Source organism: Salvelinus alpinus, chromosome 9 (genome assembly GCF_045679555.1).
Source record: "Salvelinus alpinus chromosome 9, SLU_Salpinus.1, whole genome shotgun sequence".
NCBI classification, from domain to species: Eukaryota; Metazoa; Chordata; class Actinopteri; order Salmoniformes; family Salmonidae; genus Salvelinus; species Salvelinus alpinus.
In genome coordinates this window covers 6776014-6798372 of record NC_092094.1, presented here as the reverse complement: position 1 = coordinate 6798372, position 22359 = coordinate 6776014, and the positions used below count along the sequence as shown (strand labels likewise).

The 22359-nt window shown below is 43.9% G+C and overlaps 1 protein-coding gene across 3 annotated transcripts in view; it reads right to left on the bottom strand.

Moving 5' to 3' along the window:
* The window catches only part of LOC139584218 (caprin-1-like), a 42558-nt gene that overhangs the window by 5587 nt on the left and 14612 nt on the right, over window positions 1–22359 (bottom strand). For all 3 annotated transcript variants that reach the window (XM_071415814.1, XM_071415816.1, XM_071415815.1), the window contains exons 3-12: window positions 21983–22045; window positions 21412–21498; window positions 20152–20399; window positions 19743–19825; window positions 15575–15721; window positions 15104–15147; window positions 14757–14834; window positions 12824–13000; window positions 4320–4580; window positions 3976–4086 (exon numbers count right to left, since the gene is read on the bottom strand). In XM_071415814.1, the coding sequence (XP_071271915.1) occupies window positions 3976–4086; window positions 4320–4580; window positions 12824–13000; window positions 14757–14834; window positions 15104–15147; window positions 15575–15721; window positions 19743–19825; window positions 20152–20399; window positions 21412–21498; window positions 21983–22045 (1299 nt within the window). The remainder of the gene's footprint in view (window positions 1–3975; window positions 4087–4319; window positions 4581–12823; window positions 13001–14756; window positions 14835–15103; window positions 15148–15574; window positions 15722–19742; window positions 19826–20151; window positions 20400–21411; window positions 21499–21982; window positions 22046–22359) is intronic.

Sequence of the window (22359 nt, the reverse complement as noted above, 5' to 3'; positions counted from 1 at the left end):
CCTCTGGAAGCAACGTCAGCACAAGAACTGTTCGTCGGGAGCTTCATGAAAATGGGTTTCCATGGCCGAGCTGCCATGGAAACCCATGTGTGGAAGAACTTGACTGGCCTGCACAGAGCCCTGACCTCAACCCCATCGAACACCTTTGGGAATAAATTGGAATGCCGACAGAGCCAGGCCTAATCGCTCAACATCGGTGCCCGACCACAATAATGCTCGTGGCTGAATGAAAGCAAGTGTGTGTGTGTGTTGGAGTGTCATTGTGCATGAGTGTGTAGAGACAAATAAAATACAAGGGTCAACTCCGTCTGTGTAGCCAGGTTGTTATCTATTTAGCAGTGTTTTGACTTGGGGATAGAAGCTGTTCCATCGCCACTAATTATGGCCCTGTGGCTCCGATAGAGTGATGAGATTCTGGTAGTCTGGAGGGGCGCAGAGGACAACTTGAGTAGATGTGTTGTGTACCAACTCCACTAATCTCCATTAATCATGTACAGAAGAGCATTACACTTCCCTAGACCTCAGCAATTTTTTTTTACATATATATATATATATATATATATTTTTTAAAGGCGACGGCGATACGCTTGAAACGACTATTTTTCGCTAACTTCTCTGTAAGAACACGCTCCTATGATAGTAAACATCCTAAACCTCTAAAAATGCAATATCCCTACTGGTCAATTCCTTAGACCAGTGGTCACCAACCGGTTGAGCGCTATAGACTAGTCGATCTTCAAGGCATTCCTAGCAGATCACCAAACATTTCTGTAGAAATGCCAACGAAAGGCTTTCGCTCCTATTTTTTGTTTTATTAGTCTCACGTTGTTGGAGGTGGGTGCACTTGATTCAGAACCCCTGTTGGCGAAAAGTGGGTGCACTTGATTCATAACCCCTGTTGGCGGGAGGTGGGTGCATTTGATTCAGAAGCCCCGTTGGCGAGAGGTGGGTGCACTTGATTCAGAAGCCCTGTTGGCGAGAGGTGGGTGCACTTGATTCAGAAGCCCTGTTGGCGAGAGGTGGGTGCACTTGATTCAGAAGCCCTGTTGGCGAGAGGTGGGTGCACTTGATTCAGAAGCCCTGTTGGCGAGAGGTGGGTGCACTTGATTCATAACCCCTGTTGGCGAGAGGTGGGTGCACTTGATTCAGAAGCCCTGTTGGCGAGAGGTGGGTGCACTTGATTCATAACCCCTGTTGGCGAGAGGTGGGTGCACTTGATTCAGAAGCCCTGTTGGCGGGAGGTGGGTGCACTTGATTCAGAAGCCCTGCACGCCAGGTAGCCAAAGTGTTCCCATTTTGAACCATTTAATTTGTCTTAAGGGACAAACTCTGCCTACCCAGCCGACCAGGATAGCTTTATTCAGCACTGTCAACAGTGCTTCTCCCTACTACAACTCGCGCCGCAGCTGCAGTGAATGAGTAGCCAAGTGTATCGATAGGCCTGCGTATTGTCTATTTCCTCTGGGTCATAGGAACAACATTCATTTGTGCAAGAAGCAAAAAATAATGCAATGCGCCTGGAGTGTCGGCATCAGTAGGAAGACTGTGTCCCCCCTCTCTGGTCAGAGGTGTGTTCATTCCACCGATTCTGTTGCAAAAGGTTTCTTAAAATGGAAGCAAAATGGAATGAAAACGGAGAGGGACCTAGCCGAACTTGTCCAATAGAAACACTTGTTTAAGTTGCAAAACGTTGTGCAACTGTTTGGAGGAATGAACACAGCCCAGTCTCACCAGAAGAAAGAGGACCGTGAGAGGTCCTCTGCTGCTGTCTTCTGCCAACGTGACTGAACATCAGATACAGGTACTATCAGACCCAGTAAAATAAATTAAAAAGCTAATTATTTCAATTTATGCTCAGCTATGCCTCGCAAGTGATACAACTGATCTATTTTGTTATCAAAGCTCGGGTTTTGAAATATAGTGTGGTCCGAGAACAACATTGGCAGTCCAGGCATATAGCCAATATGCTGTGATATTTTTTTTTAACTTACTGCACAAACCTCAATCCTACAAAACAGTTTTTGGAATCTTAAAGCCTTTCCTTTAAGTAAATGTTATTTATTATTATTATTTATTTATTTATTTTACATCTGAGCTGTAGATCTCGGCTTGCTTTTTGACTGCAAAAAGTGATTTTTCAGAAAAGGTTGGTGACCACTGCCTTAGACTAAGGCGAATGATTGAGACTAAAGCTGAAATCTGGAATCGTGTTCCTGGAACACGGCTACAGTTATGTCTCCACAATGAATAGAACCAGTCTGCAGGGCAGAAAAAAGGCCTGGTATTATAATATCGTGTGGAAATTGTTACAGAGAGGGGGGGCACTTTGGATCAGCTGCTTAGATCGCCTCGAGACAAAGGCTCTGAATGAACAGCTGTCTCTCTCATATGTTTTGTCTCTTGTTATTCAGGTGGAGTGTGTGTGTGTGTGTGTATGTAGGAATCTTCAATGATGATCATACTCATTTGACAAGCCCATCTAGTTTCTACTCTGTTGACCTGATGAGCGGGACACCCCCCCCCCCCTGTGAGGGTGTGTACGTGCCACCCACCTTTCCCCTACTCAATCAATCAATCAATCAAGTTTATTTTATATAGCCCTTCGTACATCAGCTAATATCTCGAAGTGCTGTACAGCAACCCAGCCTAAAACCCCAAACAGCAAGCAATGCAGGTGTAGAAGCACGGCTCTGATGAAGGCTCTCTCTCTCAAGGCTCTGATGAAGGCGATTCATGGTGAAACGTAAGCCTATTGTTTGTTTTCAATAAATTAGATTTACTCAGAAACAGAGTGCGACTGTTTTTGTTATTCTCACGGACAGTCACCAGTTGAATTCTCCTGGGGGTAAGGAATGACAGTCACCAGTTGAATTCTCCTGGGGGTAAGGAATGATAGTGGCCAGTTGAATTCTCCTGGGGGTAAGGAATGATAGTGGCCAGTTGAATTCTCCTGGGGGTAAGGAATGATAGTGGCCAGTTGAATTCTCCTGGGGGTAAGGAATGATAGTGGCCAGTTGAATTCTCCTGGGGGTAAGGAATGACAGTCGCCAGTTGAATTCTCCTGGGGGTAAGGAATGACAGTCGCCAGTTGAATTCTCCTGGGGGTAAGGAATGACAGTCACCAGTTGAATTCTCCTGGGGGTAAGGAATGACAGTCACCAGTTGAATTCTCCTGGGGGTAAGGAATGACAGTCACCAGTGGAATTCTCCTGGGGGTAAGGAATGACAGTCACCAGTTGAATTCTCCTGGGGGTAAGGAATGACAGTCACCAGTTGAATTCTCCTGGGGGTAAGGAATGACAGTCACCAGTGGAATTCTCCTGGGGGTAAGGAATGACAGTCACCAGTTGAATTCTCCTGGGGGTAAGGAATGAGAGTCACCAGTGGAATTCTCCTTGGGGTAAGGAATGAGAGTCACCAGTGGAATTCTCCTGGGGGTAAGGAATGACAGTCACCAGTTGAATTCTCCTAGGGGTAAGGAATGACAGTCACCAGTTGAATTCTCCTGGGGGTAAGGAATGACAGTCACCAGTTGAATTCTCCTGGGGGTAAGGAATGACAGTCACCAGTTGAATTCTCCTGGGGGTAAGGAATGACAGTCACCAGTTGAATTCTCCTGGGGGTAAGGAATGACAGTCACCAGTTGAATTCTCCTGGGGGTAAGGAATGACAGTCACCAGTGGAATTCTCCTGGGGGTAAGGAATGACAGTCACCAGTTGAATTCTCCTGGGGGTAAGGAATGACAGTCACCAGTGGAATTCTCCTGGGGTTAAGGAATGATTTTTGGATTTTCAAGTCCCTCAGTCGAGCACTTGATTCCCCTGTTTTTGTTTAAGGTTGTTTTTCCACTGTTCAGGAGCCTGTTGGTGCTATACTTGATGCACCGGTACCACTTGCCATGCTGAAGCAAAGAGAATATCCTATGGCTTGGGTGACTGGAGTCTTAACAATTTTCCAGGCCTTCCTTTATTTACCTGGATGATGTCGATGGAGTCCGTCTGTGGTCGGGATTCTACCGTGTGTGATGAGTGGTACATGGGAGGCGGCGTGGAGTAGACCTCAAGCGTGGCGGGTACCACGGGGACCTAGGGAGAACAGAGGACTGAGACATTACACTTCTACCACACCCTCAGACAGTAGAACTTCCAACAATCCCAAGAAGGGAAATGGATGAATCACCACAAGCGAGCGGTCGACAACAGAGTACAGACAGAGATATGTAATAATAAACAAGATCACAGTAGGAGAGGCAGAGAGGATGAAGTCATATCTGGCCAGGTGGGATTTCTCATGATGTTATGCTAACCCCTGTACTCACTTGTGTGGGCTCAGGCTGTACAGGAACAGTGTGTGGTGAGAGGCAGGAATCTGGGTGGACTGGTGGACAGTCCATCTGAGGCAGGTCTATGTTCTGTGTTGGAGGCTTCATGGACTGGGCCGATATGATGGCTGGGTCGATGGGCTGGACCAATACGATGGCTGGGTCGATGGGCTGGGCCGATACGATGGCTGGGCCGATGGGCTGGGCCGATACGATGGCTGGGTCGATGGGCTGCCCATCAAACTCCAGCATTGAGTCCTGAGACAGGAAGCATAAAACAGTTACGGCTCAATATCAATTTTTTTTCCTTGATCATCATGTCCGAGGTCCAAATAGAGAAACCATTTTTAGGAGCCCAACGCTCCTCATGTGTACCACAGTCAACCAGCTAGGAGCACAACGCTCCTCATGTGTACCACAGTCAACCAGCTAGGAGCACAACGCTCCTCATGTGTACCACAGTCAACCAGCTAGGAGCACAACGCTCCTCATGTGTACCACAGTCAACCAGCTAGGAGCACAACGCTCCTCATGTGTACCACAGTCAACCAGCTAGGAGCACAACGCTCCTCATGTGTACCACAGTCAACCAGCTAGGAGCACAACGCTCCTCATGTGTACCACAGTCAACCAGCTAGGAGCACAACGCTCCTTATGTGTACCACAGTCAACCAGCTAGGAGCACAACGCTCCTCATGTGTACCACAGTCAACCAGCTAGGAGCACAACGCTCCTCATGTGTACCACAGTCAACCAGCTAGGAGCACAACGCTCCTTATGTGTACCACAGTCAACCAGCTAGGAGCACAATGCTCCTTATGTGTACCACAGTCAACCAGCTAGGAGCACAACGCTCCTCATGTGTACCACAGTCAACCAGCTAGGAGCACAACGCTCCTTATGTGTACCACAGTCAACCAGCTAGGAGCACAACGCTCCTCATGTGTAACCACAGTCAACCAGCTAGGAGCACAACGCTCCTTATGTGTACCACAGTCAACCAGCTAGGAGCACAACGCTCCTCATGTGTACCACAGTCAACCAGCTAGGAGCACAACGCTCCTTATGTGTACCACAGTCAACCAGCTAGGAGCACAATGCTCCTTATGTGTACCACAGTCAACCAGCTAGGAGCACAACGCTCCTCATGTGTACCACAGTCAACCAGCTAGGAGCACAACGCTCCTTATGTGTACCACAGTCAACCAGCTAGGAGCACAACGCTCCTCATGTGTAACCACAGTCAACCAGCTAGGAGCACAACGCTCCTTATGTGTACCACAGTCAACCAGCTAGGAGCACAACGCTCCTCATGTGTACCACAGTCAACCAGCTAGGAGCACAACGCTCCTCATGTGTACCACAGTCAACCAGCTAGGAGCACAACGCTCCTCATGTGTACCACAGTCAACCAGCTAGGAGCACAACGCTCCTTATGTGTACCACAGTCAACCAGCTAGGAGCACAACGCTCCTCATGTGTACCACAGTCAACCAGCTAGGAGCACAACGCTCCTCATGTGTACCACAGTCAACCAGCTAGGAGCACAACGCTCCTTATGTGTACTCGGGACGGTTAAATCAAATATCTGGATATTGGAATGGACATTAGTATTGATTTCTTGAGACATTTTTTTTTCTTTGTTAAAAAGGCCGTTTAAAAAAAAAAAGTATAAATTATCCTGGGTGACATTTTTACCTACAAGGATATGCCATGACATTTGAAATTCTCAATTTAATAAAAACAAAAAACTTTTGAATGTAGTTTTTCTAACTGTGCGTTGAGCTACTGCAGGACATTTCGCCCACCAGACTGCCCTGACGTCGGGGTGTTATCCCCCCCCACTACAAATACCAATTACAGGCGCTCACCTAACAAGAGTCTCCACAATAACCGAAACACAGTTCACTGCAAAATAGAATCTGTTCTATCATGGCGAAAACCAAATCTTTCGCTGGTGCGGTTAACGGAGAGAATGCCTAGGCTCAGCTCAGCAAGCTAACATTGTCGAAGGCTAACATTGTCAAAGGCTAACATTGTCAAAGGCTAACATTGTCGAAGGCTAACATTGTCGAAGGCTAACATTGTCGAAGGCTAACATTGTCGAAGGCTAACATTGTCGAAGGCTAACATTGTCGAAGGCTAACATTTGTCGAAGGCTAACATTTGTCGAAGGCTAACATTTGTCGAAGGCTAACATTTGTCGAAGGCTAACATTGTCGAAGGCTAGAAAAATGTTGTCGAAGGCTAATATTTGTCGAAGGCTAACATTGTCGAAGGCTAACATTTGTCGAAGGCTAACATTTGTCGAAGGCTAACATTTGTCGAAGGCTAACATTGTCGAAGGCTAACATTGTCGAAGGCTAACATTGTCGAAGGCTAACATTGTCGAAGGCTAACATTGCCGAAGGCTAACATTGCCGAAGGCTAACATTGCCGAAGGCTAACATTGTCGAAGGCTAACATTGCCTTCAACTGCAGGTATGCACGTCAGCTTTGACATTACGTCATCTACCTACGTTATATACCGTTGAAGTTGGAAGTTTACATACACTTAGGTTGGAGTCATTAAAACTCGTTTTTCAACCACTCCACAAATTTCTTGTTAACAAACTATAGTTTTGGCAAGTCGGTTAGGACATCTACTTTGTGCGTGACATGTAATTTTTCCAACAATTGTTTACAGGCAGATTATTTCACTTATAATTCACTGTATCACAATTCCAGTGGGTCAGAAGTTCACATACACTAAGTTGACTGTGCCTTTAAACAGCTTGGAAAATTCCAGAAAATGATGTCATGGCTTTAGAAGCTTCTGATAGGCTAATTGACATCATTTGAGTCAATTGGAGGTGTACCTGTGGATGTATTTCAAGGCCTACCTTCAAACTCAGTGCCTCTGCTTAACATCATGGGAAAATCAAAATAAATCAGCCAAGACCCCAGAAAAAAAAAATTGTAGACCTCCACAATTCTGGTTCATCCTTGGGAGCAATTCCCAAACGCCTGAAGGTACCACGTTCATCTGTACAAACAATAGTACGCAAGTATAAACACCATGGGACCACGCAGCCGTCCTACCGCTCAGGAAGGAGATGCGCTTTGTCTCCTAGAGATGAACGCACTTTTGTGCAAAAAGTGCAAATCAATCGCAGAACAACAGCAAAGGACCTTGTGAAGATGCTGGAGGAAACAGGTAAAAAAGTATCTATATCCACAGTAAAATGAGTCCTATATCGACATAACCTGAAAGGCCGCTCAGCAAGGAAGAAGACACTGCTCCAAAACCGCAATAAAAAAAGCCAAACTAGAGTTTGCAACTGCACATGGGGTCAAAGATCATACTTTTTGAAGGAATGTCCTCTGGTCTGATGAAACAAAAATAGAACTGTTTGGCCATAATGACCATCGTTATGTTTGGAGGAAAAAGGGGGACGCTTGCAAACCGAAGAACACCCTCCCAACCGTGAAGCACGGGGATGGCAGCATCATGTTGTGGGGGTGCTTTTCTGCAGGAGGGACTGGTGCACTTCACAAAATAGATGGCATCATGAGACGGAAAATTATGTGGATATATTGAAGCAACATCTCAAGACATCAGTCAGGACGTTAAAGCTTGGTCGCAAATGGGTCTTCCAAATGGACAAAGACCCCAAGCATACTTCCATAGTTGTGGCAAAATAGCTTAACTTCTTGAGGGCCGGGGGCAGTATTCGGAAATTCGGATGACTGACGTGCCCAAAGTAAACTGCCTGTTACTCAGGCCCAGAAGCTAGGATATGCATATAATTGGTAGTATTGGATAGAAAACACTGAAGTTTCTAAAATTGTTTAAATAATGGCTGTGAGTAAAACAGAACTGATATGGCAGGTGAAAACCCGAGGAGAATCCATCCAGATTTTTAAAATTTTTTGAGGTGTATTCAGCCCATTCACAGCCCATTCAAATCCTTGTTATAGTGAAAATCTAAGGAATACCTCCCAGATTGCAGTTCCTAGGGCTTCCACTACATGTCAATCTTTAGAAAGAATTTCAGGCTTGTTTTTTGATAAATTAGCTAGAATTTGTAGTTTTTCTAGGTGGCGCCCCCATTTTGACTGTAGTATTGTGGCGCGCATGGAGGAGGGCGCTCACTTCGTTATTTATCTCCGGTAATGAACATACTATTCTCCGTCTTAAATTGTATCGTTTATTTCCATATTAGGGTACCTGAGGATTGATTAGAAACGTTGTTTGACTTGTTAGGATGAAGTTTAATGGTAACGGGATTCATTTTGTAAGCATTTTGAACGAGGGAAACCGGTGGATTACTGAATCAAGCGCGCCAACTAAACTGACTTTTTTGGGATATAAAGAAGGACTTTATCGAACAAAACGACCATTTGATGTGTAGCTGGGACCTTTGGGAAACAGAGGAAGATCTTCAAAGGTAAGTGATTTATTTTATCGCTATTTCTGACTTTCGTGACACCTCTGCTTGTTTGGAAAATGTTTAATGCTTTTGTACGTGGGGCGCTGTCCTCAGATAATCGCATGGTATGCTTTCGCCGTAAAGCCTTTTTGAAATCTGACAAAGCAGCTGGATCAACAAGAAGTTAAGCTTTTAAACGATGTAAGACACTTGTATTTTCATGAATGTTTAATATTACGATTTTGTATTTGGCGCGTACCGATTTCACCGGATGTTGTCGAATTTGATCCCGTTAACGGGATTTCCGCACTAAGAGGCTAAGGACAACAAAGTCAAGGTATTGGAGTGGCCATCACAAAGCCCTGACCTCAATCCTATAGAACATTTGTGGGCAGAACTGAAAAAGCGTGTGCGAGCAAGGAGGCCTACAAACCTGACTCAGTTACACCAGCTCTGTCAGGAGGAACGGGCCAAAATTTACCCAACTTTTTGTGGGAAGCTTGTGGAAGGCTACCCGAAACGTTTAACCCAAGTCAAACAATTTAAAGGCAACGCTACCAAATACTAATTGAGTGTATGTAAACTTCTGACTCACTGGGAATGTGATGAAAGAAATAAAAGCTGAAATAAATCATTCTCTCTACTATTATTCTGACATTTCACATTCTTAAAATAAAAGTGGTGATCCTAATAAGACTGAATTTTTACCAAGATTAAATGTCAGGAATTGTGAAAAACTGAGTTTAAATGGCTAAGGTGTATGTAAACTTCCGACTTCAACTGTAGGTATGCACATCAGCTTTGACATTACCTCATCTACCTACGTTATATATAGGTATGCACCTCATCTACCTACGTAATATATAGGTATGCACCTCATCTACCTACGTTATATATAGGTATGTACCTCATCTACCTACGTTATATAGGCATGTACCTCGTCTACCTACGTTATATAGGCATGCACCTCGTCTACCTACGTTATATAGGCATGCACCTCGTCTACCTACGTTATATAGGCATGCACCTCGTCTACCTACGTTATATATAGGCATGCACCTCGTCTACCTACGTTATATATAGGCATGCACCACGTCTACCTACGTTATATATAGGCATGCACCACATCTACCTACGTTATACAGTGGGGAGAACAAGTATTTGATACACTGCCGATTTTGCAGGTTTTCCTACTTACAAAGCATGTAGAGGTCTGTAATTTTTATCATAGGTACACTTCAACTGTGAGAGACGGAATCTAAAACAAAAATCCTGAAAATCACATTGTATGATTTTTAAGTAATTAATTAGCATTTTATTGCATGACATAAGTATTTGATACATCAGAAAAGCAGAACTTAATATTTAGTACAGAAACTTTTGTTTGCAATTACAGAGATCATACATTTCCTGTAGTTCTTGACCAGGTTTGCACGCACTGCAGCAGGGATTTTGGCCCACTCCTCCATACAGACCTTCTCCAGATCCTTCACGTTTCGGGGCTGTCGCTGGGCAATACGGACTTTCAGCTCCCTTCAAAAATGTTCTATTGGGTTCAGGTCTGGAGACTGGCTAGGCCACTCCAGGACCTTGAGATGCTTCTTACGGAGCCACTCCTTAGTTACCATGGCTGTGTGTTTCAGGTCGTTGTCATGCTGGAAGACCCAGCCACGACCCATCTTCAATGCTCTTACTGAGGGAAGGAGGTTGTTGGCCAAGATCTCACGATACATGGCCCCATCCATCCTCCCCTCAATACGGTGCAGTCGTCCTGTCCCCTTTGCAGAAAAGCATCCCCAAAGAATGATGTTTCCACCTCCGTGCTTCACGGTTGGGATGGTGTTCTTGGGGTTGTACTCATCCTTCTTCTTCCTCCAAACACGGCGAGTGGAGTTTAGACCAAAAAGCTCTATTTTTGTCTCATCAGACCACATGACCTTCTCCCATTCCTCCTCTGGATCATCCAGATGGTCATTGGCAAACTTCAGACGGGCCTGGACATGCGCTGGCTTGAGCAGGGGGACCTTATGTGCGCTGCAGGATTTTAATCCATGACGGCGTAGTGTGTTACTAATGGTTTTCTTTGAGACTGTGGTCCCAGCTCTCTTCAGGTCATTGACCAGGTCCTGCCATGTAGTTCTGGGCATGATCCCTCACCTTCCTACATGATCATTGGCATGCACCTCATCGAGGTGACGTTATCTAGGCATGGAGCCCCATCGACCTAGCGTGATATGACCGGCATCTTGAACTTCTTCCATTTACCTACGTAATTGCGCCATACAGTTGTATGCACTTCTCACCAAGCTGCTTGCCTACTGTCCTGTAGCCCATCCCAGCCTTGTGCAGGTCTACAATTTTATCCCTGATGTCCTTACACAGCTCTCTGGTCTTGGCCATTGTGGAGAGGTTGGAGTCTGTTTGATTGAGTGTGTGGACAGGTGTATTTTATACAGGTAACGAGTCTCAAACAGGTGCAGTTAATACAGGTAATGAGTGGAGAACAGGAGGGCGTCTTAAAGAAAAACTAACAGGTCTGTGAGAGCCGGAATTCTTACTGGTTGGTAGGTGATCAAATACTTATGTCATGCAATAAAATGCTAATTAATTACTTAAAAATCATACAATGTGATTTTCTGGATTTTTGTTTTAGATTCCGTCTCTCACAGTTTAAGTGTACCTATGATAAAAATTACAGACCTCTACATGCTTTGTAAGTAGGAAAACCTGCAAAATCGGCAGTGTATCAAATACTTGTTCTCCCCACTGTATATAGGCATGCACCACATCTACCTACGTTATATATAGGCATGCACCTCATCTACCTACGTTATATATAGGCATGCACCACATCTACCTACGTTATATATAGGCATGCACCTCATCTACCTACGTTATATATAGGCATGCACCTCATCTACCTACGTTATATAGGCATGCACCTCATCTACCTACGTTATATAGGCATGCACCTCATCTACCTACGTTATATAGGCATGTACCTCATCTACCTACGTTATATAGGCATGCACCTCATCTACCTACGTTATATAGGCATGTACCTCATCTACCTACGTTATATAGGCATGTACCTCATCTACCTACGTTATATAGGCATGCACCTCATCTACCTACGTTATATAGGTATGCACCTCATCTACCTACGTTATATAGGTATGCACCTCATCTACCTACGTTATATATAGGTATGCACCTCATCTACCTACGTTATATATAGGTATGCACCTCATCTACCTACGTTATATATAGGTATGCACCTCATCTGCCTACGTTTATATAGGTATGCACCTCATCTACCTACGTTATATAGGTATGCACCTCATCTACCTACGTTATATAGGTATGCACCTCATCTACCTACGTTATATAGGTATGCACCTCATCTACCTACGTTATATAGGTATGTACCTCATCTACCTACGTTATATAGGTATGTACCTCATCTACCTACGTTATATAGGTATGTACCTCATCTACCTACGTTATATATAGGTATGTACCTCATCTACAGGTATGTACGTCAGCTTTGACATCGGTTTTGCACATCAGCGTTAAAACTAGACATCGGGCCGATGCAGATGCTGCCATTTTTAGCTAATAACGTCCGATTCCGATATGTTCACCGATATATCGTTCGTCCCTAAAATACAAGTGACTCTGGGCGACAACAATGCTTTTTGATTGAAACATTAAGGCTGTTTTTCATAAAATATAAGTTAAAAATCTGCTTTACGTTTTGCTTCCTTGCCCCAACACTAACGAGTATCGTGATATTGTCATGGCCCTAATTTTAAAAGATCTTTGCACTATCCTGCAGTCTGTTAGTAAACATCAGTTTTTCTGTTGTGTTTTACAGTTTAATATGCGATAGTCTGTATGCCCTTTGCTGCAAAATAAATTGCCTCGAGGACATGAAAGTTCTCAATCTGAAAAGTCTTGAAGGAAGCTCAGCTTCTTTACTTGCACGGAGTTGTAAGGCCCCTGCATCTGTCACCAGTCAGAGATAATGCCTAGGCTTTAGCGCTGTGGGAAAACAGTCTTAAAGAGAGTTGTTGTTTAAATCCTCACCTGCATGAAGTTGTAAGGCCCCTGCATCTGTGACAAGAGGTTCTGGACCTCCTGCTTCCTGACCACCGGGTCTGCAGGGGGTGTGCCTGGGGGCGTGGCCCCGTTCAGGGGTTGGGCCTCTGTGGTGATAGGGGGAGGGGCCAACTGTACAGGCTGTTGCAGGATGGTACTCACCGCCTGAAAAAAAGGGGCAAAAAGTATGGTCAGTAGTTGTCATGGAAACCCGGGAGGAACCTGGGGTTGAAAATCTCCGGATACTTTCCCGATCTATAAACAAGATCTCTTAAAAAAAAAAAAAAAAAAAAAGGCATTATGGGAATTTTCTTTAATTATAGAATGTTGCAACCCTAAGCTGGCGCTCTACAACCAGAGTTGGTTACTTTCTAAATGTAATCCATTAGTTGTAATCAGTTACAAAAACGTTTGGATTACACAAACTAAAGTAATCTGAATAGTTTACTTTTAGATGACTTTCCCCTTTAAAAAAAAGGCATTAGAAGACAAACAATATTACCCGTTTTTTTGCAGGATAAATCAATGTTTACATAGCTGGCCATAAATCAATGTTTCATTTTACTTTGTGTTGGTCATGTAGACTTCTTCTAACTAATTTATTTATCCTACATGTAATACCATTAGGCTATATCTTTATATTTAAAAAAAAATAAGTCTGTCAGATTCAGTCATTTAATTTAATACTCCTTGGGTCTTCAAAAAAATTGGACTTGTAATTAGATTAGGGAAAACATTGTTCGACCGGAGCATAACCCACAAACTAAGAAATCATTAGCCTAATCTGTCGATTATGATTTGGTTGTCATGGAGGACTGATTGGACTCACTGCTTCGAGTTGAGAAATAAATGCTGCTCTCGTGGAATGGCATGCTTTGTGCAATACCGAAAAGTGCTATTTGTGTGTGAAAAAATGAATTGTTGTTCCACCACACTTTCTCCCTCATCTCAAACTTTCCAAGTGCCAGTAGTTTTTCCCAGTCACAGCTCATGAAGTACGCTTCATCACCTCCGTGGTCAGGCTTCTCACCTAACGTTTCGTTTTCATTCAGGCGACGCGCTGCGCTGCATTCTGTTGTGTAAACGACTGACTGAGCGTTGGATACAGCAGCCAGTATTGCGCCAAACGCGCACCACTCGTTCGCCTACAGCCAGTAGTGATCTAACCCCCCCCCCCCCCCCCACACAAAAAAAACTTTTCTCATCGGATCTACACCAATCACGTAGGTCACCTATTTTGGATTCAAAACGGCGAATTTCGCCGAAACGTGACTAATTTGCATCCCTGCTGCGGTCATCCTAACATCCAAGCGGTATATTCAAGTTGGTGCGAGACATAGCTTGGACTGTAGTTTACAAAAGCACATTCCTGCCATTTTCCCCTCGATCCATACAAAATGTATTTGGTGTCAGTTTTCCGCTAGCTTGTCAGAATCGCTCAGGTGGAACAAACAAACTTGCACCTTTTTTTCCAATGCGGATTTGAATGTCATTGTGAAAACAGAAAGGTGTCAAATTTCGCAAACATCCTTTATGAATTTAAAAAGTAATCCTAGACGTAATCTAGTTTAAAAAAAAGTATCTACTCTGATTACAATATGTTAGCTGGTAATGTAACGGATGTTGTTTTTTTGGTAATCAGATACATGTAACCCTTTACTCCCCGAACCTGTCTACAACCTACCTGGTTTGTGTGAGGCATGTGCAATGGATCTTTAACAGATGCTGTCTGTTAATGAACTGAGATACATTTTTATTAATTATGAATGTTTCTATATCAACAAAAAAAAGATACCCATCAGTGTTGTGTGATGGTAGGGAGAGAACCAGTGGACTGTCAGTGAAGAGGCCATATTAGAGTCGATACAAAATGGAGGACGAACGATGTGGTAGTCAGGAACAGGCGAGCAGCATTAAATACCTCTGTTTCAGTGGTCCACTCATCTCCTTGCTCCTTGTCGCTGTATGTGGTGTCTAGAATGAATTGTCTGTTAACGAACTGAAAGACAGAAACAAGATGGCCGCCGTCACAAACCACCCGAGTCATAAGAACTGAAATAGAAGGGTCGTGTTCAGTAGACACTAAACGGAAGAAAACGTCCCGAAATCAGTGAACTTGAGAGGTACTATCTGAATTAAATTTGTCCAATAAGAAGCACTCATTTTTAGTTTTCCGTCACAAAATGCTTGTCCATTATTTAAATCGTTTTTAAGTTTGGCCAAAATGAAGCTCTAATCAACACGACCCAGGGTAGGAAAGCCTCTCACCTCTGTCGCTTCCACCTCAATGGGCTCTTCAACTATTTCGCCCTCTGGAAAGAGAAAATAACTTTCAGAACGCAGGACGAAAGACGTTCAATCAACATCTTTATTGTCCCAATTGGGAAATTTGTAGTGGTGGTAAAATAAAATAAAAACAATACAACAAACTTAAAAATGAAGCTAACAGCTACATTTTGTATTGCTTACAACTTGCTTAATAACAAATTAACTTTAAAAAGTGTACTTAAGCTAACTACATTTTGTATTGCTTACAACTTGATTACAAATTAACCAACTAAAGTGTACTTTCGCTAACATTGGTATTGCTTCGTCATTTAAAAATAAAAATGTGGGGAATAAGTGCACACATTGTAAGGATGGCCAAGGAAAGAGACTTGTTTAGCTAACATAATGTATAACTTTGGTCAATTTATAACTCTGTGCACATTTCTAAACGCCAACGTCAAAGATTTTGACCTGGGTCGACGGCCTTCTCCTCGGTCTCCTCCACTAGAGCGACGGTCTTCTCCACGTTCTCCTCACACACTCCATTCTGGTGAGACTGGGCTTGGTCAAAGCACCCGCTTAGCAGCACTCGGTCCAGGCTGTCCTTCAGAGCTTTGTCTGGGTAGGGAGAGGAATTGAGAAAACCCATCAGAAACACCATTAAACAAACATGTCAATGTACATCTACATTTGAGAAGAATGTTTTCAACTAGGCTAGGCAGTGACTGCTGATGCCAAAAGGGACCATCTGATACCCTTTTCAAACCATCATGCCAACACAAACTGTGATGGAGCCATCAGTCACAATAGAAACTCAATTTAAAAACACACTACACTGTTGACATATACAATATCATGGTGGACAAATCTAACCAGTGAAGTTAACAAGAAACGGAATCGAGCTAATCACAAGTCCAATCTGTTTTGCAGACAGACAGAAATCACCTTTCAGCAGGACAATAACCCTAAAACACAAGGCCAAATCTACACTCGAGTTGCTTACCAAGACGACATTGAATGTTTCCAAGTGGCCTAATTATAGTTGACTTGAAAATCTGTGTCAAGACATGAAAAATGGCTGTCTAGCAATGATCAACAACCAACTTGAACCAGCTTGAAGAATCTCAAAAAATAAATGAGCAAATATTGTACAGTACAGGTCGACCAATTAGGATTTTTCAACGCCGATACCGATTATTGGAGAACCAAAAAAAACTGATACCGATTTAAAAAATATATATATAAAAAAAATAAAAAATCGGCAGATTTTTATATATATATATTTGTAATAATGACAATAACAACAATACTGAATGAACACTTATTTTAACTTAATATAATACATCAATAAAATATAAAATATATTTCAATAAATAATGAAACATGTTCAATTTGGTTTAAATAATGCAAAAACAGCGTTGGAGAAGAAAGTAAAAGTGCAATATGTGCCATGTAAAAAAGCTAACGTTTAAGTTCCTTGCTCAGAACATGAGAACATATGAAAGCTGGTGGTTCCTTTTAACATGAGTCTTCAATATTCCCAGGTAAGAAGTTTTAGGTTGTAGGTATTATAGGACTATTTCTCTCTCTACCATTTGTATGTCATAGACCTTTGACTATTGGATGTTCTTATAGGCACTATAGTATTGCCAGCCTAATCTCGGGAGTTGATAGGCTTGAAGTCATAAACAGCGCTGTGCTTCAAGCATTGCTAAGAGCTGCTGGAAAAACGCAGGAAAGTGCTGTTTGAATGAATGCTTACGAGCCTGCTGCTGCCTACCGCCACTCAGACTGCTCTATCAAATCATAGACTTAATTATAATATAACAAACACACAGAAATACGAGCCTTTGGTCATTAATATGGTCAAATCTGGAAACGATCATTTTGAAAACAAAATGTTTATTCTTTCAGTGAAATACGGGACTGTTTCGTATTTTATCGAACGGCTGGCAACCCTAAGTCTAAATATTGCTGTTACATTGCACAACCTTCAATGTTATGTCATAATTATGTAAAATTCTGGCAAATTAATTACGGTCTTTGTTAGGAAGAAATGGTCTTCACACAGTTTGGGTCCCCTGGCTCGTTGCATATACCCCGACTCTGCTTACACTGAACGCAAGAGAAGTGACAATGTCAGGCACCGCATTGATGATATGCAACGCAGGACAAGCTAGTTAAACTAGTAATATCATCAACTATGTGTAGTTAACTAGTGATTATGTTAAGATTGATTGTTTTTTTTATAAGATAAGTTTAACGCTAGCTAACAACTTACCATGGCACCTTGCTGTCTGCACTCACGTAACAGGTGGTAAACCTGCCACGCAGTCTCCTCGTGGAGTGCAATCTAGTCAGTGTCCGAAAATGCTGATTACCGATTGTTATGAAAACTTGAAATTGGCTCTAATTTAAAAAAAATCAGCCATTCCGATTAAATATCGGTCGACCTCTAGAGGTGAGCAAAGCTCTTAAGAGACTTATCCAGAAAGACTCACAGCTGTAACCACTTACAAACCTGATTCTAACATGCATCGACTCAGGGAGTTGAATACTTATCTAAAATCAGGATATGTTAGTTCCAGAATCATTGTGTGCCCCCCCCCCCCCCACCCCCCACCTCAGCAATCTCAAACCACCACTCATATAGCCTACGCCCCTAGGCCATGATTACTCATATAGCCTACGCCCCTAGGCCATGATTACTCCTATAGCCTACGCCCCTAGGCCATGATTACTCCTATAGCCTACGCCCCTAGGCCATGATTACTCCTATAGCCTACGCCCCTAGGCCATGATTACTCCTATAGCCTACGCCCCTAGGCCATGATTACTCCTATAGCCTACGCCCCTAGGCCATGATTACTCCTATAGCCTACGCCCCTAGGCCATGATTACTCCTATAGCCTACGCCCCTAGGCCATGATTACTCCTATAGCCTACGCCCCTAGGCCATGATTACTCCTATAGCCTACGCCCCTAGGCCATGATTACTCCTATAGCCTACGCCCCTAGGCCATGATTACTCCTATAGCCTACGCCCCTAGGCCACGATTACTCCTATAGCCTACGCCCCTAGGCCACGATTACTCATATAGCCTACGCCCCTAGGCCACGATTACTCCTATAGCCTACGCCCCTAGGCCACGATTACTCCTATAGCCTACGCCCCTAGGCCACGATTACTCCTATAGCCTACGCCCCTAGGCCACGATTACTCCTATAGCCTACGCCCCTAGGCCACGATTACTCCTATAGCCTACGCCCCTAGGCCACGATTACTCCTATAGCCTACGCCCCTAGGCCACGATTACTCCTATAGCCTACGCCCCTAGGCCACGATTACTCCTATAGCCTACGCCCCTAGGCCACGATTACTCCTATAGCCTACGCCCCTAGGCCACGATTACTCCTATAGCCTACGCCCCTAGGCCACGATTACTCCTATAGCCTACGCCCCTAGGCCACGATTACTCCTATAGCCTACGCCCCTAGGCCATGATTACTCCTATAGCCTACGCCCCTAGGCCATGATTACTCCTATAGCCTACGCCCCTAGGCCATGATTACTCCTATAGCCTACGCCCCTAGGCCATGATTACTCATATAGCCTACGCCCCTAGGCCATGATTACTCATATAGCCTACGCCCCTAGGCCATGATTACTCCTATAGCCTACGCCCCTAGGCCATGATTACTCCTATAGCCTACGCCCCTAGGCCATGATTACTCCTATAGCCTACGCCCCTAGGCCATGATTACTCCTATAGCCTACGCCCCTAGGCCATGATTACTCCTATAGCCTACGCCCCTAGGCCATGATTACTCCTATAGCCTACGCCCCTAGGCCATGATTACTCCTATAGCCTACGCCCCTAGGCCATGATTACTCCTATAGCCTACGCCCCTAGGCCATGATTACTCATATAGCCTACGCCCCTAGGCCATGATTACTCATATAGCCTACGCCCCTAGGCCATGATTACTCATATAGAATGCACCCTCATCAACTACTGTACAGGGCCATGGAAATCACAGAACAGACAGGAACTCCAAGATATCTCCCTGAAGACAAGACACCTCAGGATATGAAGGAGAAATCTTGTTATCAAATAGTTATGTGACAGACAAGTGGATAGTTACCACTGGCTGTTGAGCGGCTGGCAGTAAGTCCAAACACACTCACAAAATCGTTTCAGTCTTTTCCCGAGTTATAAATCCACTCGCCACAATATCCTTCCACCTACTGTGTAACTACAAGAAGACTGCGTGTCTTCCTGAATAATTAATGTCTTTCCTGTCTAGAGAACAAATATTAGACAAAGTCATTGGCCAAACTAGCCTGGTGCCAGATATATTCGATCTGGGGGAACAAGCTATGACTTGTCCCCCCCCCCCTAGCAATGCTACTGGCATTTCGATTTTTATTTTATGAAAATAAAATGTTTTTCAGTAGCTTCCATCGATACAGAGACAACTGCAGAGGGGCCTGTTAATGATGTAACTAAAGTTAAAGAACATAAAAATATATATATTTTTAAATATTGCTGTAGAACAGAAATGCTTGTAAGCTAGAATATAGAATCCTCTCAGCAACATCACTGAACACACCCAGGCAGTTGTTGGTTAGACTTACACGTAGTTCCTGCCACAGCTTTGTCCTTCGCCTCCAACAGATCCATGAGGTGTTGAGAAGCCTCCTCGTACTGGTCAGTAAACCTGCAATGGGAGTGGTAAAGTTGGAACTTGGGAAGGTAAGATAAATCCCCCCCACACACACACACACTGTTCAATGCTCCTGCAGTTTTATTGAGCGCAACATTGACACAAATGTCTTGGTCAGCCTTGAGTTGCAACTCCCTCTCAAATCGAGATTGTCAACAACAAAAAAAGGTGAAACCCCAGCTTCTAAACATCCAAGTTGACCATCTTGTTCATGGTATGTATTTGACAGAGAGCTGAGAAGCCCTCTCCTGAAACCTGAACATGTTATAGAAAAAAGAAAAGAAAAACTTCCACATATATCTTTTCTCCCACTGTCTAACCTGGTGTTTTGGTCTGGTTCTGGTCTCACTAGTTTATAGAGCTCATCCAGGGCAGCGAGCTCCGTGTCGGTGAGGAGTGAGGGTGTGTCTACACTGGTAGCTCCCCGTCTCAGCTCCTGCCTCACACTGTCCTCTCCAAGTCTGTCCAGGAGAAACTGGAGCTCCAGGACAGTCTTCAGCCTCTTCTGCTCAGCCTCTTCTCTCTGGAGCTGTTCCCGTCTCGCTGCCTTCTTCACCGCCTTCTGGATCTGGAGAGAATCAAATCAAATAAATCACAATTCATTGGTCACATGGGCCGAATACGACTGGTACAGACTTTACCGTGAAATTCTTGCTTACGAGCCCTTCCCCCAACAACACAAAGTTAATAAGTCAAGGGGTCTGAATACTTTCTGAATGCACTGTATAGTCTAGTGAGTGTGTTATGGTGTGTATATATAGTCTAGTGAGTGTGTTATGGTGTGTATATATAGTCTAGTGAGTGTGTTATGGTGTGTATATATAGTCTAGTGAGTGTGTTATGGTGTGTATATATAGTCTAGTGAGTGTGTTATGGTGTGTATATATAGTCTAGTGAGTGTGTTATGGTGTGTATATATAGTCTAGTGAGTGTGTTATGGTGTGTATATATAGTCTAGTGAGTGTGTTATGGTGTGTATATATAGTCTAGTGAGTGTGTTATGGTGTGTATATATAGTCTAGTGAGTGTGTTATGGTGTGTATATATAGTCTAGTGAGTGTGTTATGGTGTGTATATATAGTCTAGTGAGTGTGTTATGGTGTGTATATATAGTCTAGTGAGTGTGTTATGGTGTGTATATATAGTCTAGTGAGTGTGTTATGGTGTGTATATATAGTCTAGTGAGTGTGTTATGGTGTGTATATATAGTCTAGTGAGTGTGTTATGGTTCATGCATAGAGTCCGTGCAGATAGTTTGGGTACCACTCATTGACTATTTAATCAGTCTTATGGCTTGGGGAGCCTGTTGGTCCGAGAGCCAACTCTCCAGTACCGTTTGCCAGACAGCTAGGCAGGCAGGGAGTCAGACCACAATGTTATGAAAATATAGAAACCAGTCTCCTGGTACCTCTAGCGTACAGGAGCTTTGGTGTTAGCCATAGCAATGCAAACAGACATGGGGATAACACCAGAGACTCCCAGCACCACAGATCCCCAGGACCACAGACTCCCTTTGACTCTCTAGGGTCAGCCAGAGCAGTGCATCCTGGAGCAGTTTAGTGGTCAAGCGTCTTGCTTACATCTTGTCCCAGTGACAGGAAGCTCTTCTGTAACTCCCTGGCAAACTCCAGGTTATTAGTCACTTCCTGATACTTGGTCAGGGCATCCTTCAGAGACGAGAGAAAGAGAGAGAGAGAGGAAAGTGGTTAACACAGAAAGCCTAACATATACTGTTCAAAGTCTTAAAATGCATTGCATCCTTTCTTCCTGCTTCCTTGAAGCAAAGCGCTGAACTGAAGACATAGGCTAATTGGTGAAAGCAATGCAGTGGAACGCTTGCAGACACCAATCCAGTAACGTTAGTTGAGTGACTAACAGATGACTCCTACGGTATGTTGTTGAACGTTATAAACTGGGTGGTTCGAGCCCTGAATGCTGATTGGCTAACAGCCGTGGTATATCAGACCACGTACCACGTGTATGACAAAACATTTATTTCCATGCTGTAATTACATCGGTAACCAGTTTATAATAGCAATATACCACGGCTAAGGACTGCGTTGCGTCGTGCCCAAGAACAGCCCTTAGCCGTGGTATATTGAGCCATCCCCCCCCCCCCCCCCCTCGGGCCTTATTGGTTAATTGACCCACCAGTTGGTCCTGGTTGAGACGTTCCCCTTTATTCTTCTTAGATTGATAATCGTCCAGCTTGCCCTGTAAGACAGAAAGGATTAGAACCATTACAGCATGATGTAATTGAACCGAACAGGGGGTTTGATCTGATGGTATAATACAAATCAAAGACAAAATATCTACATAGTAGGCGGCAGGTAGCCTAGTGGTTAGAGTGGAGGGGCGGCAGGTAGCCTAGTGGTTAGAGTGGAGGGGCGGCAGGTAGCCTAGTGGTTAGAGTGGAGGGGCGGCTGGTAGCCTAGTGGTTAGAGTGTAGGGGCGGCAGGTAGCCTAGTGGTTACAGTGTAGGGGCGGCAGGTAGCCTAGTGGTTAGAGTGTAGGGGCGGCAGGTAGCC